General features: G+C 37.7%; 1 protein-coding gene across 1 annotated transcript in view; it reads left to right on the forward strand.

Moving 5' to 3' along the window:
* Nucleotides 1-4588: 4588 nt before the first annotated feature.
* Nucleotides 4589-14558, forward strand: part of NKAIN3 (Na+/K+ transporting ATPase interacting 3) — a gene marked incomplete at its 5' end in the record, with an annotated part of 261099 nt that continues 251129 nt past the window's right edge. The window contains 2 exons of the mRNA XM_010828753.1: nt 4589-4726; nt 11999-12079. Coding sequence (XP_010827055.1) covers nt 4589-4726; nt 11999-12079 — 219 coding nt within the window. The remainder of the gene's footprint in view (nt 4727-11998; nt 12080-14558) is intronic.

The following is a 14558-nucleotide window of genomic DNA, read 5'->3' on the forward strand; positions in this document are numbered from 1 at the left end:
GTTGCCATTTCCTTCTCCAATGCATGAAAGTGAAAAGTGAAAGTGAAGTCGCTCAGTCGTGTCCGACTCTTAGCGACCCCCCATGGACTGCAGCCCACCAGGCTCCTCTGTCCGTGGGATTTTCCAGGCAAGAGTACTGGAGTGGGGTGCCATTGCCTTCTGGGGTGACCTAAATGGGAAAGAAATCCAAAAAAGAGGGGATATATGTATATGTAAGGCTGATTCATTTTGCTGTACAGCAGAAACTGACACAGCAGTGTAAAGGAACTATACTCAAAAAAAAAAAAAAAAGAAAGAAAGAAAAATTGCTGTATTTTACATGTGCCCCTGTTTGTTTCTATCTACATTGTCTGGGCATAATAAGGAAATAGGGACCTTTATTGTGCTATTGGGAGTATTGGTGGTTAATTTGAGGTGCAGTTAATGATTCATATGTTTACAGGAAACATTTTTACCTTGGAGCCTGACAGAAGGAAATTCCTGACCTGCAGGAAGAATTTTAAAACATACCCCTTCCCCTTGCCATATACACAGCGTTTACATAGAATATTCAGCCCCTTCTCAGTTCTGTTATACTTTATAGGGTCAAATTACACTTATATTTTCATAATCATAATGAAGACTTCCAAGCTTTCTACAATTGGATTCTGAAAGTTACAAGCCAAGTTACATTTTTATTATAATGAGTATGAGATAATTCCCACACCATCCCAAGTATGACGTAGGGTTACATTTCTCTCCTTACAGTTCCGGTGTTGCCATCCAAGGAGAATGTTTCTATGATTTCTTCATCTCTACATTCAAAACCATGCCCAGTTTTAATTTTCTTGGTACTTTTGAACCATACTTCCTTTGCATCACTTATTTGGTCTCCTTGCATTCCTTCCTTCCTTCCATCTTATTCAGATTCTGTCTGCCTTTATTTTTAACTGGTTAGGAATAGATCCACATTTTCTTCCATCATGTTCTTAGAACTTCCAGAGTCTTACCCACTTGACCTGTCCCCTAGAAAAGCTCTTTACGCCACTGCTTCCTGTTCTGTTTTTAAACTGGGGACCAGATAGTTTTGCTTTCCTCTGGATTGTTTGTTCCCTTTCTAGTTTCTTGAATTCTCTATCTTGGTTTAGAACTCAGGTTCTTCCAGGGTCTCATTCATTCTCTTCTTTGCTATGGCGTCTCTACAGAGCTGTCCGTCCTCTGCTGTCATATGGGCCAGATGCTTCCTCTTGATGCTGCATCACACATTTGATGACTTCCTTCTGCTGTTCTCCTGAGTCAGAACCACTGTTTTCTAAGTGCCATGTTCAGTGGTGCAGAGGTAACTATTTAACCATAGGCTCTCGTTACAAATAAACAAGACCTTGATTTCTTAGTGCTTCCTGATGTCCATGTTGTGGGTAGCCTGTCCTTCTCCAGCAGATCTTCCTGACCCAGGAATCGAACCCAGGGTCTCCTGCATTGCAGGTGGATTCTTTACTAACTGAGCTGTCAGGGAAGTCCGTGTAGCAAATATACTGGGCAAAGTCACGTTCCCAAGACAACATCATAGATAGAGGAGTTGGGAAGAGACATACCTGATCTACCCTCCCCAGCCTGCACCAGCAGCTTCAGCACACTATTGATGAGACCATTTTGACAGACATGTTTCTAAAATACATACGTTTTGGAGTTAACAAAGCAACCATGATATCATTTAGTTTTATTCTGTGGCTCTCAGTCATCACTATTAATACCAAGCTCTAAGGCAAAAAGTGCTGTCTCTAAAGATGATGACAGTAAGAGAACATGTGAAAGTCTCAGTTGTGTCTGACTCTGCGACCCCATGGACTGTAGCCTGCCAGGCTCTTCTGTCCCTGGAATTCTCAAGGCAAGAACAGTGAAGTGTATAGCTGTTTTCCCTTTTCCAGTGTATCTTCCCAAGCCAGGGATCGAACCTGAGGTCTCCTGCATTGCAGGTGGATTCTTTACCATCTGAGCCACCAGGGAATCCCAAAGAGAATATATTTGCCTCTAAACTAAATGGCTTAATAGCCGAACATGGAAATTAGATAAAATAAGTAATACAGAATGCAATGGTATTTTGTTTACCTTTAGAGGACTTTTTGTCTTTGTTAGTTGACTTTTTCAAACACAATACTCAAATCTAATTTTCATGATTTGTATAGTTGTTTTAGCTGTCTCTCGCCTGGTTCTTGATATGACCTCCTTATTTGTTTGTTGTTTGTTTATGACCTTTTATTTGTGCTTTGATTTCAAATCACTGTAAATCCATTTTAAGTTATCAGAGAATAAGTATTAATAAGTAGAGAAACAGGGTGTCTTCATAAAGAGTGCAGATTTTCTAATGACTGGTGTTAATTTGGCTTCCCTTTCACTGTGTATTTTCTTTAATATCATAAAAGACAATGCTATTCATGTGTCTTCTGACAGAAAAGAAAATGGGTTTTTCTGTTTGAAAAGTTCACTTTAAAGGTATTTGTGATGCACGATGCTTTAAAATCGGGTTGCTTTTCACAATAAATTGCCTGCAGTTGCTCTTCAGGATTTTGGTTTTTTTTTTTTCTGAGCACATCCATCCTGTTTGGATACAAAACCCCACATGTTTACATCACTGATGGGCCAATAAGTAGAATGCTGCATTTTTAGGGGAAGGTTCTTGGAAACTATTTACAGTCAGGAACAGAAAAGAAGAGGGTTGAAAACTCGGTGCTGCTTCTTACCTTGCTCTGATTATTTTGAATTTTAGCCATTCCTGTATCCTCCCATTTGCGAGTGCAAGGGTTGGTGACAAATCACTGATGATCAGGAAATACCCATGAAATGAATGTGGTTCTGGTGTGGTTGTCTTGAGGTATTTGCTCGTTTCTCTTTCTCCTCCACATCTTATTGAAGGTGAATCTAAACCAAGGTAAATTCAGCTTCCTGGATAGAGGACATTTCTTTATGTCCAAGGAAATTAAAGTTATTCAGGCATACACCAGCCACATAACTAAAAAAAAAAAATACCTAGGGTACCATTTTCTTTTCAAACCTGCAGTTTCTAGTGCCGGCAGGATGGTTGATCAATGGGTCGTTTTCTCAGAATTACTATTTTATCAAAGTTAATGTAGAAGAATGCTTCAGATGTATTAAGATCCATGTCCAAACACAGCAGGTGGGATTATAAAATTTCTAGATATAAAGCATAATAAATATTATTTGTACATGATAGTGACATTGTTGACATTCACTGGACTATGTGAAATTCATCTGTTTCATCATAAAGAGTATAAGTGTATACTTTAGTATATTTTAGAATTGCTTAAAAATGTAATTGTATCTAATGCAAATATAATAAACTGTGACATGTCTAAAATTGTCATTACCCTATAATTTTTATCTGGGTATTTAGAAAAGATTAACCTAATTGAATAGTACTTCCCTGTAGCTCAAATGGAGAAGGAAATGGCAACCCACTCCAGTATTCTTGCCTAGAGAATCCCATGGACAGAGGAGCCTGATGAGCTGCCGTCCGTAGTGTCACAGAGAGCCAGACACGACTGAAGCGCCTTAGCATGCGTGCATGCATTGAAGAAGGAAATGGCAACCCACTCCAGTATTCTCGCCTGGAGAATCCCAGGGACAGAGGAGCCTGGTGGGCTGCCATCTATGGGGTCTCAGAGTCGGACACGACTGAAGCGACTTAGCAGCAGCAGCAGCAGTAGCACAAACAGTAAAGAATCTGCCTGCAATGCAGGAGACCAGAGTTCGATCCCTGGATTGGGAAGTTCCTCTGGAGAAGGGAATGGCAATCCACTCCAGTATTCTTGCCTGGAGAATTCCATGGACAGAGAAACCTGCTGGGCTACAGTTCATGGGGTCGCAAAGAGTCAGACACGACTGAGCAATGAACACACACACACCCATACCTAATTGAACATGAATGTTCATGTAAATATATTATCTCAATAAAACGTCATTCAAAGGAACTATGACACTCCAGTGTTAGATTGGAAACTAAAGTAGATAAATAAGTAAGCTCATTTTGAAAAAGTAGTTATCATCATGAATATAAATAAGTCAAAAGTAAATAAATAAGCTTCATTTTGAAAAAGTGACTAGTCATTATAATCAATGACAATCTAAAGAAAGAAAAAAAAAAGATTTGATAATTGAAATGGGGGTAGTTTTTCTTATTTTTATTTGTTTGTTTTCCCAAATATTAATAGCACTGGCATTGAAGCCTAGAGTTAATGTTCTAAGTATGTTATAACTAAGCCAGTCATTTTTAGGTTAATATTAGAAAATACGATATCATAAAAGATTTACTACTATAGCAAAGGATTTCAGGAATATATCTCTAGCGCTCCAGAAAGGCTTAAAATCTATTTATAATTGAAGTCCTGATATTCAAAGTAATTTTAGTGTATTTTCTGAGAGACATTGAATAAAGCGATACATGAAATGGGTGTCACAATCTTAGTGATAACAGTGTCCATAAGTGCAATTGAAATTGACTTTGCCGCCTTCTCCAACCGTGAAGCCAACATTAACGTGGTCTGATGGTGCACAGGTTATATACTCATGGGCTCTCTTTGCTTTGTTGCAGCTCTCAGCATTAGAGAGGCAGATCTTTGACTTCCTTGGCTTCCAGTGGGCGCCCATTCTTGGCAATTTTCTACATATAATTGTCGTCATATTGGGTTTGTTTGGAACCATTCAGTACAGACCTCGATATATTGTGGTGGTAAGTCTTATTTTTAACTTGTGTTTTCATATAAACACTGTAAAACTGTTAGGAGAAGAAAAAATTATTTCAGTTGTTCTTTCTGATATAATATGGCTTGGCTGTACTGGCCTTCATTACTGAATTCTGTGGAGAGATGATTATCTGTGGGGAAGAAGGCTCAGTGAATGTTTACAACGAAAGCAAACAACGTGACTATGAGTGTGAGATGCATAGTGTAACTGAAATCAAGATTCACAAGGAAATTTAAGATGAGTTTCAGTAGAGGATGACCTGTGGTCTTGATGTTAGATGATCTGTAAATGTGCATTAACTATCATTTCAATCATGTATGTCACTAACACTAAAAAACAAACTTGCCTAGCCATAACTATTTACTAACTGAGAAAAAGCAGCTTAGCTTTAACTCGTGTAATAAATGCATGTGCATTTAGTTCATGAAGTGAAGTGAAAGTCGTTCAGTCATGTCTGACTCTTTGCAACCCCATGGACTCACGGAATTCTCCAGGCCAGAATACTGGAGTGGTAGCCATTCCTGTTTCCAGGGGATCTTCCCAACCCAAGGATCGAACCCAGGTTTCCTGCATTGCAGGCAGATTCTTTACCATCTGAGCCACCTTTATTTCATCAGATCAGATCAGATCAGATTAGTCGCTAGTCGTGTCCGACTCTTTGTGACCCCATGAATCTCAGCACGCCAGGCCTCCCTGTCCATCACCAACTCCCGGAGTTCACTGAGACTCACATCCATCGAGTCAGTGATGCCATCCAGCCATCTCATCCTCTGTCGTCCCCTTCTCCTCCTGCCCCCAATCCCTCCCAGCATCAGAGTCTTTTCCAATGAGTCAACTCTTCGCATGAGGTGGCCAAACTACTGGAGTTTCAGCTTTAGCATCATTCCTTCCAAAGAAATCCCAGGACTGATCTCCTTTATTTCATACTTATCCCCTAATTTACAGCATACTATATATTGCTAAACATTTCTCAACTTTGTGAAGATAAATTTGAAACAAACCCATGCTCCAAACTGTCACATACATTGTCAGCACAGCCTCCATTGTAGGAAAATTTAATAAGGAATATTCTGTGCTCCACATTTGACTGGAAGTGATTTTCAGTAATTAGTTCTCTTTTCTAGAAGGGAATATTTTAGGCTACATATATGTATAAGTAGGTTATGAGAAATACCAAGCAAATGTAAGGAATTGTAATGAGGAGTAACACACTCTAAAATGCTCACTGAACCTGAATAAATATACAGTGTTCAGTAGAATTAGTGAATATTTTCTTGTGATGTGAGTGATTGTGTCACTAGAAGAAAACCAAAAGACTTAGCAGCATGCCATCTTCCTGTTTTGGTTTAATTCAATCACTCCTATCAAAAATAAGAAAGTTATAATTTTTTCTATAAATGCATCAACTCTCTGAGTCTCAAAACTCACTTTGGGAGTATCTTTCATCACATCACACAGAGGTGAAGGTAGCCAGCTCACAGCAGACTCTGTGCTCGAACTTGCTACCCCGGGTACAGGAGAGCATTTCTGTCCCTCGGCTGACTGCAAGGGCTAAACAGTTCCTGCTTTATTCTTCTTCCCTGAAAGAGAACCTCTGCAAAGCCACCATATGATCTACTAGAAAGATGTTTCACAGAGTTGGACTTGCAGCATGAAAGACTTTAGTATGCATAATATTAAACTCTTATTGGAGTCTGTGTGTGCTCAGTCGCTCAATTGTGTTTGACTCTTCGTGACCCCATGGACTGTAGCCCACCAGGCTTCTCTGTCCATGGAATTCTCCAGGCAAGAATATTGGAGTGGGTTGCCATTTCCTCCTCCAGGGGATCTTCCTGACCCAGGGATCAAACACGCGTCTCTTGCATCTCCTGCCTTGGCAAGTGTGTTCTTTTGCACTAGCACCACCCGGGAAGCCCCGAGATTCTGCCCTAGAATTATTTAAATCTTTATTATTTCATGGGTAATAACTTAATCAAGAAGTTTTACATTACTTTAAAGGCAGAAATGTTAGCTAACTTGATAGTTTTTGAATACAGATTAACACTGGAATTAACTGCTAAGCTACTGCTACTGCTAAGTCGCTTCAGTCCTTTCCGACTCTGTGCGACCCCAGAGACCGCAGCCCACCAGGCTCCCCTGTCCCTGGGATTCTCCAGGCAAGAACACTGGAGTGGGTTGCCATTTCCTTCTCCAATGCATGAAAGTGAAAATTGAAAGGGAAGTTGCTCAGTCGTGTCCAACTCTTAGCGACCCCATGGACTGCAGCCTACCAGGCTCCTCCGTCCATGGGATTTTCCAGGCAAGAGTACTGGAGTGGGGTGCCATTGCCTTCTCCGAACACTGGAATTAAAAGTAACCCCAAACTTCCTCTAAAAATTAAAAAAAAAAAAAGGAAAGAAAAGAAAGCCAAGTAAGTATGCTACATCCATAAGTTAGTTCTTTGGACTTTTATACAAAGGTCCACATCCAAAGAACTGCAACTTGCTTTCATTTGAATAATTATACAGCGAAATATGGGGCTTCCCAGATGACTCAGTGGGTAAAGAATCTGCCTTCCAATGCAGGGGACACAGGAGACATGGGTTCGATCCTGGGTCAGAAAAATACCCAGGAGGAAGAAATGGCAATCCACTCCAGTATTCTTGCCTAGGAGATCCCATGGACAGAGGTGCCTGGCATGCTATAGTCCAAAGGGTCACAAAGAGTCAGACATGACTGAACACACATGCACTCTGTACATAGGGAAATATCCCTACTATGTCATCATAAATCTTCCACCAGAGTTACTGTTTAGAATGGCAATTAAGGGTATTAGGTTCATATTCAAGGGTCTCAGATTTAAATCCCCCTGGACATGTATACTAAACTCCAAAAACTGTTAGAACAATGAGTGAGCAAGAAACAGATCCTTTTTAAAAAATAAGCATAACATATTGTGTATACTACTATATCTAATTGATACACATGTGAATGAATTAATGAATGGTCTTCTTGGTAATTGAAAAACAAGCTAAGGAAGTAAAAAATAATTTATGTTATAGACTAATTGCTCAATGAGAAAAAAAAATATACTGGGAGACTTCTAAAGTTCATTTCAATTAAAAAATGCTGAAATATCCTCATAAAACTATGCAATATCCTGGAAGCCACATAGAACAACATAAATGGGTTTTCATCTTTATAGGCACTGTCTAATTAAATTAGGATTTGAAGTATGTGTACTGAACATAAGCAAAGTAGGATAGATAAATAGTTGATAGATTATATGGAGATGATGGGTAAATAGATGGGTAAATAATTATGCAGAGTGAATTTTTCTTTACTTTGAGAAGTTACGTCTTGTATACTGCAGGTATATCTACGTGACTGTCTGAGTTTGTAGGCATACTCCATGATGACCAAAAGATATTTGTTAAAAATGGAATGTATCTCTTTTTTTTAAAATTCTAGTTTCAATTGCATAAATAAGTTTGTTGTTGTTCAGTCACTAAATTGTGACCTACTCTTTGCAACCCCATGAACTCTAGCCCACCAGGCTCCTCTCTCCATGAGATTTCCAGGCAAGAACATTGGAGTGGGTTGCAATTTCTTTCTCCAGGGGATCTTCTGGGACCAGGGATCAAACCTGTGTCTCCATTAGCGGCAGATTCTTTACCACGGAGCCACCAGGGAAGTCCTAAAAAGAAATTAATCCTCGTCAAAAAGATGACAAGGAGGATAGCCAGTATCTTATACCATATGTTGTCCTGATACTTTCTACCTCAGCAAATTCCTTTGGATGTGTTATTAGTGCCGCTAGAAATCCTTCCTTTTTTCTCTATGTACAGATTTGGGTCTCAGGTGCACACTGAGGTATGAAGTTTCCATCTCAAAGCAATCCAAAATTCAACCATACTGATATTTTTTGTTCTCAACAGGCCAATGTATTAGAATAAAGAAACTTACAATATTACTTTTAAAAATCCCGATGTCTATATAATGCATGACACATTAATAGCAAAATAAGAAATCATTTCAAAAATATAACTGGTTATTAAATATGTATGAATGAAGTAAATTTTTGATAAATTGGTGAATTGATCATTTTATAAAATGGAAAATTTGGGAAAGTGTTAACTTGCAAATTAACCTGTAGTCCTTTTCCTAAAATTTTTTCAAATGAAGCTTATCATTTGATGCCTAAGCACTCCAGCTCTTGCCAGAGTGCTGTCCCAAGTCTCACACTAACTACGTGATCAAATGATTACCTCTCTACCTTGGTCTTAGTGTGATGACTGAATGACTTAATCTATGTAAAGTGCTTAGAAAGGAACCATCGAAAGCAGCTCAGTAATAACTGTTGTTATTGTTAGGAATTTCAGAGCTGACAGTTGGAATCTATAGTACTCAGCCTGATCAATTTATCTTTGAATGTTCAGAAGTGACATCAAGAGTACAACTTGTGATGTATCAGAATACACTTCCATCATGAAGTTTGTGCCTTGACTTTAAATAGATTTGCCTCAATATTCATTTTCTGTAACTCTGAGTTGATTTACTTTTCTAAAAGAATACTTGGGGTATAGGTTTGCAGTCCTAATAATTAAGAACTATGTGGTTTTGCAGTTAATTTGGTTCATTTTCTTACTTTAGTCCTGCTTTATTTTATGTCCACCCCTTAACCTTTATTCCTAGATTTTTCCTCATGACTTAGTGGTCTGCACTGCTCTTTCACTCAATTATCTCCATAATTAGACTTATGTAGAATGAAAAATGTCCAATACCAGATGCCATCTTATTAGTAACATCTTTAAAAATTTGTTGTGGTTTTATGACTTTATCAGTTTGCAAAAAGCATACATTGAGGATGTAGGTTAGCTATTTTAAGTTTTCACAAGAATAATTTGTGGGTCAGAAAAGTGCATTTCAATGTATTTGGTGCATTTTTAAGAAAACACGTATGACCCACTCACACTGGAAGACTCCTTAACAGAAAATATCAGCAGATCAACAGTATCTGCAAATACCAAAAGCCTCAATGTATATTTTAACTGATGTTAACTTTTTGGCATATTCTCCAACTCCTCTATGGTTCTAGTGACTTTGGAGCCTTAACTCATGATTATCAATGTATTACTCTTTAAAAATCATAAACGATAAAGATAAAAAATGTAAATTGAATTTTAGAAAAAATTTAAAAGCTTCTGATAAGGCTTCTAGTAAGGATATGGCTGTTTTATAGTGTTTAAAATTCATGAGCCTATTATTTGGCAAAGCATAGAAGAAACTAATATTAATAAATTATTTTAATACTTAGTTTAATATTAACAATAAGTTATTTCACCATTTATCATGATTTAACAGTAGAAAGCAATAACTGAATTAGTATGTCTATTTAAGAATTCATAGATTTTTGTAAAATCTATGTAAAATAAAATAAGCAACCCATTGTATTTGGTGTATTCATTTTGCTGCTGTGGCAAATTCCTTCCTCATTCAAGCTGTCCTATATGTCAGTTTTCCAGACCTTAGTGTCTTTGTCTGCTTGAGAAAATGACTGGATGCAGAAAGAGAAAAACAAATATCATATATCAATGCAGGTATATGAAATCTAGAAGAATGGTACTGCTGCTGCTGCTAAGTCGCTTCAGTCGTGTCCGACTCTGTGCGACCCCATAGATGGCAGCCCACCAGGCTCCCCCATTCCTGGGATTCTCCAGGCAAGAACACTGGAGTGGGTTGCCATTGCCTTCTCCAGTGAATGAAAGTGAAAAGTGAAAGTGAAGTCGCTCAGTCGTGTCGGACTCTTAGCACGCCATGGACTGCAGCCCACCAGGCTCCTCCGTCCATGGGATTTTCCAGGCGAGAGTACTGGAGTGGGGTGCATCGCCTTCTCAGAGAAGAATGGTACAGATGGACCTATATACAGGGCAGGAATAAAGATGCAGGTGAAGAGCACAGACTTGTGAACACAGCGGGGAAGAAGAGGGTGGGACGAATTGAGAGAGGAGCCTTGGCATGTCTGCACTACCATGTGTAAACAGCTAAGGTGAAGCTGATGTATGACGCAGGGAGCTCAGCTCAGTGCTCTGTGATGACCTAGAAGGGGAGGATGGGTGGCTAGTGGAGGGAGGCTAGGGAGGGAGGGGATATATGTATACTTACAGCTGATTCATGTTGTTGTACAGCAGAAACCAACACAACATTGTAAAGCAATCATCCTCCGATTAAAAATAAAAAATTAAAAAAAGAAAAAGAAAGTGACTGGATGAATTGAACCCTAAGACCATCTCCTTTGATGACTCTTGATCTGAGGTTACCTTAATTCAGTCTGACTAATACTCTTGAGAAAGGCATTTCCTAATACACAATGCATTCATAAAACCAATTAATCAGTAAGGCTGGCATGTTTCGAGAGTTTGGGGATGTAATTGGAAGCTATTTTCCCATTATGGAAATATGTTGCTTATTTGCTCATCCTTAATCCTAGCTATTAATTTCTATGCTTTTAAAAAATATTTTACATGCTCATGTTATAGCCTATCATTATATTAGGGGCATACATTTCATTCAATAAAATAGTCCAACAGTTGAAAGCTGGTTAATTTTACTCCGCATATCCATTTTTCCCCATGATTCTAATTCAGTGATATGGAAGTGAAGGGTTTTGACTAATATTCCTAAAACCGTGATGATTTAATATTGTAACTAAAAGCTAGCTAGCTGATTAGATGGGCTTCCTTGGTCGCTGAGGTGGTAAAGAATCTGCCTGCAATGAGGGAGACCCAGGTTTGATCCCTGGTTTGGGAAGATCCCCTGGAGGAAGGAACGGGAACCCACTCTAGTATTCTTGCCTGGAGAATCCCATGAACAGATCCTGGTGGGCTACAGTCCATGGGGTCACAAAAAGTTGAACACTACTGACTAGCTGACTAGATAGCCCACAGAAAATTTGCATAATTGTAACCCTTGGAAAAGTTAGTTCTCAGAAAACAGAAATCGAACCAGCACTTGGATTTCACTTGCATCTGCAAGCCAGCAAAGCACTTTCAAAATAAATCTAGTTTTATTGACATCTACTGAAAGCAGTAGAAACTATTGGATTTTTAATTTCTAGAAATCTTAGGGGACCCCATAAGGAGCACTCTTCTGAGCATGCCCTGTTTCATCCCAGAAGACAGATTTATTGACATTTTTATTATCGACTTATTGAGTATACATTCCTTTCATCTCCACATTTTTCTTCTTTTTCTCTCCCCTCCCCACCCTTTCTTTCCAGTATACAGTATGGACTGCCCTGTGGGTCACCTGGAATGTGTTTATTATCTGCTTCTATTTGGAAGTAGGTGGGCTCTCTAAGGTAAGTTCATGATGGTTTTAAAGTACACTTTTAAAAAAAGTACACTTTTAAAAAAAGTACACTAATAAATAATCTAAGTAACATTACAAATGGAATACTAATATATATACATCCTTACAGTGTACATATATTACAAATGAAATACTAAGTATATATAACAATCTAAATAACATTAAAAATGGAATACTAATATATATGCACATATACAGTAACTTAAGCAGCATTACAAATGGAATACTAAGTATATATAGTAATCAGAGCAACATTACAAATGGCATACTAAGAAATATGCATATATAGAGTAACCTAAGCAGCATTACAAATGGAATACTAAGTATATATAGTAATCAAAACAATGTTACAAATGGAATACTATTCAAAAAAGAGTCTGGATATCATTTAGAAAAGAATGATCTTGGGAGCATGTTAATAACAATGAAACTCCAAAACAGTAGCCTTATAATTTATTTTGCTAAGCTGCAGTGGGACTCAGCTTCCAGTATATACTCATGTCCAGTTTTAAAAAGCCTCTCATCCCAGTGACCACAAGCCCCAAATGTTAAGTGAAAAAATAGCTTTAAACATTTCTTGTGTTTAAAGTGGGGAAAGGCATTGACCAAAATGTAACAGATATGAATAGCAAGTTGCCATCTTTGCTTGAATATCAATTCTGAGAAAAAAGTTTGACAGAGAAGGAAATACTCATTATATTTAAAGGGAGCGTATGTTTACTAACAACTATGTACATCAGTGTGTTGACTCCTCTGTGAATCCTGATCAGAGTTGTCTTTATGCATCATGATACAAATGTTATTTCTGTCTGTCTAGAACTCGTGTCAGCAAAACACACAATTTTCATTATGACTCTTGCAGAACTATCTTTTGATTACCACCCAAATGGAATAGCACCTTAGGTTAAATTTCTCATTATGTTTCTTAAGTATTTTTCTCATTGCAGTTGTCATTTGAAATCGTAGAGAAGAAACTTAACAGTATAATTACAAAAAAAATAAGAAAGTTTTAACCTATTTTTCTAGGTTTCTTGTCTTCAACTATCTTTGTGCCAGCTTATTCTATTGTTGCATAATAATGTCAGATTTTCTTTAAGTAGCATTTGTGGTTTAGATCTTAGAAACATTTGCCTTGACCAGCACAGAGACTTTTAGAATCGTTAGGCTCCATTGAAGTCCATAGGGTAATAAAGAATTTTTGATGTAGCTAAGAGCAAAGATCCCTGAAGGGTTTTCTCTAGAACCTTCAGAGTTGATTGTTCCACACTATAATAATTTTATAATTAGAACTTGTCATCATTTTCTTACATTGGCAAATGTATTCAGGAACCAAAAATGACATTCCTAAAACTGAATTACATAGAAATGCACCAACATCTACCTTTAGTATTTGTGCTATTAATTGCATTTCACCACTAATTTCTAAGACAGAAAAAAGGACTTAAATCAGTGCTCAGTTATCATCTGTAACATGCAGATTATAAAGTAATTTAAAAATGCAAATATTGTGAATAAAATAATTGTGAATAATAAGTTAAGCATAGCATTTTTCAACCCATAACATTTTCTGTTTCTTGATTTGAATGGTCAGTTTAAATCATGTTTTTATTTCACTGGATGGAAATCATCTTTTATTTTCTTCTCTGTCAACTGGTTTGGAATAAATTAGACCAGAGGAACTTTGTTCTATGGATTTGGCATCATAGTGTGTTGAAAAAGACTAAATTTCAAATCATAAGCCTTTCATTCAAATCTTGTCTGTAGCACTTATAAACCGTGGGCCCTTAGGCAAATCGCTGAATCCCGAAAGTCTCTGTGAAATATAAAAACAGGACCAGCATCACCAATAATGATAGTAATCAGTGTTTGGTGTTTAGCATTATTACCAAGTAGAAACTCAGGTAAGCTTCAAATGTGATGTGATTTTTTAAAAAATTTTTTAATTAAAATTATAGTATCAGTGATTTGTCCCACAAAAGTTGATTTTGCTCTACTGCCCAAGATGACCTTTGTGAACTGTTTCTTGTAACTGGCTTTCTAACATTGATGTGAATGATGTGAATGTGAATTTCACATGAATTTCAATGTGAATCCTTGAAAAACATCAAGGATTTTTTGCCCCTCATTTCTTTGGGTTCAGAGTTTAAAATGTGGGTATAAGGTCCCAGTTATTCATTTTATGACCCATGCAAATGCCATTAAGCAGGCCACCAAGTATTCTAGATCATTAAAAAGACAGACGATTCCAAAAGGCCTAAAGGTTTTCTGTTGATCTCTTTCTGTTTCCTGTTTCCAAGCCTGGGAATTGCTCCCTGGCTAGCCACAGGTGAATCTCAATTCCAGTCTGTCGGGAATCTATTCTGAAAACTAGAGCAGCATTAAGGACCCTTGATAAACCCAGGAACCTCTGCCATTTTCCCAGGTGGTACCCTGTTTCATAAAATAATCCTTGTTCACATGTGCGTCTT

The sequence above is a fragment of the Bison bison genome, unplaced genomic scaffold (assembly GCF_000754665.1).
Source record: "Bison bison bison isolate TAMUID 2011002044 unplaced genomic scaffold, Bison_UMD1.0 scf7180017858728, whole genome shotgun sequence".
In the NCBI taxonomy this organism is placed as follows: Eukaryota; Metazoa; Chordata; class Mammalia; order Artiodactyla; family Bovidae; genus Bison; species Bison bison.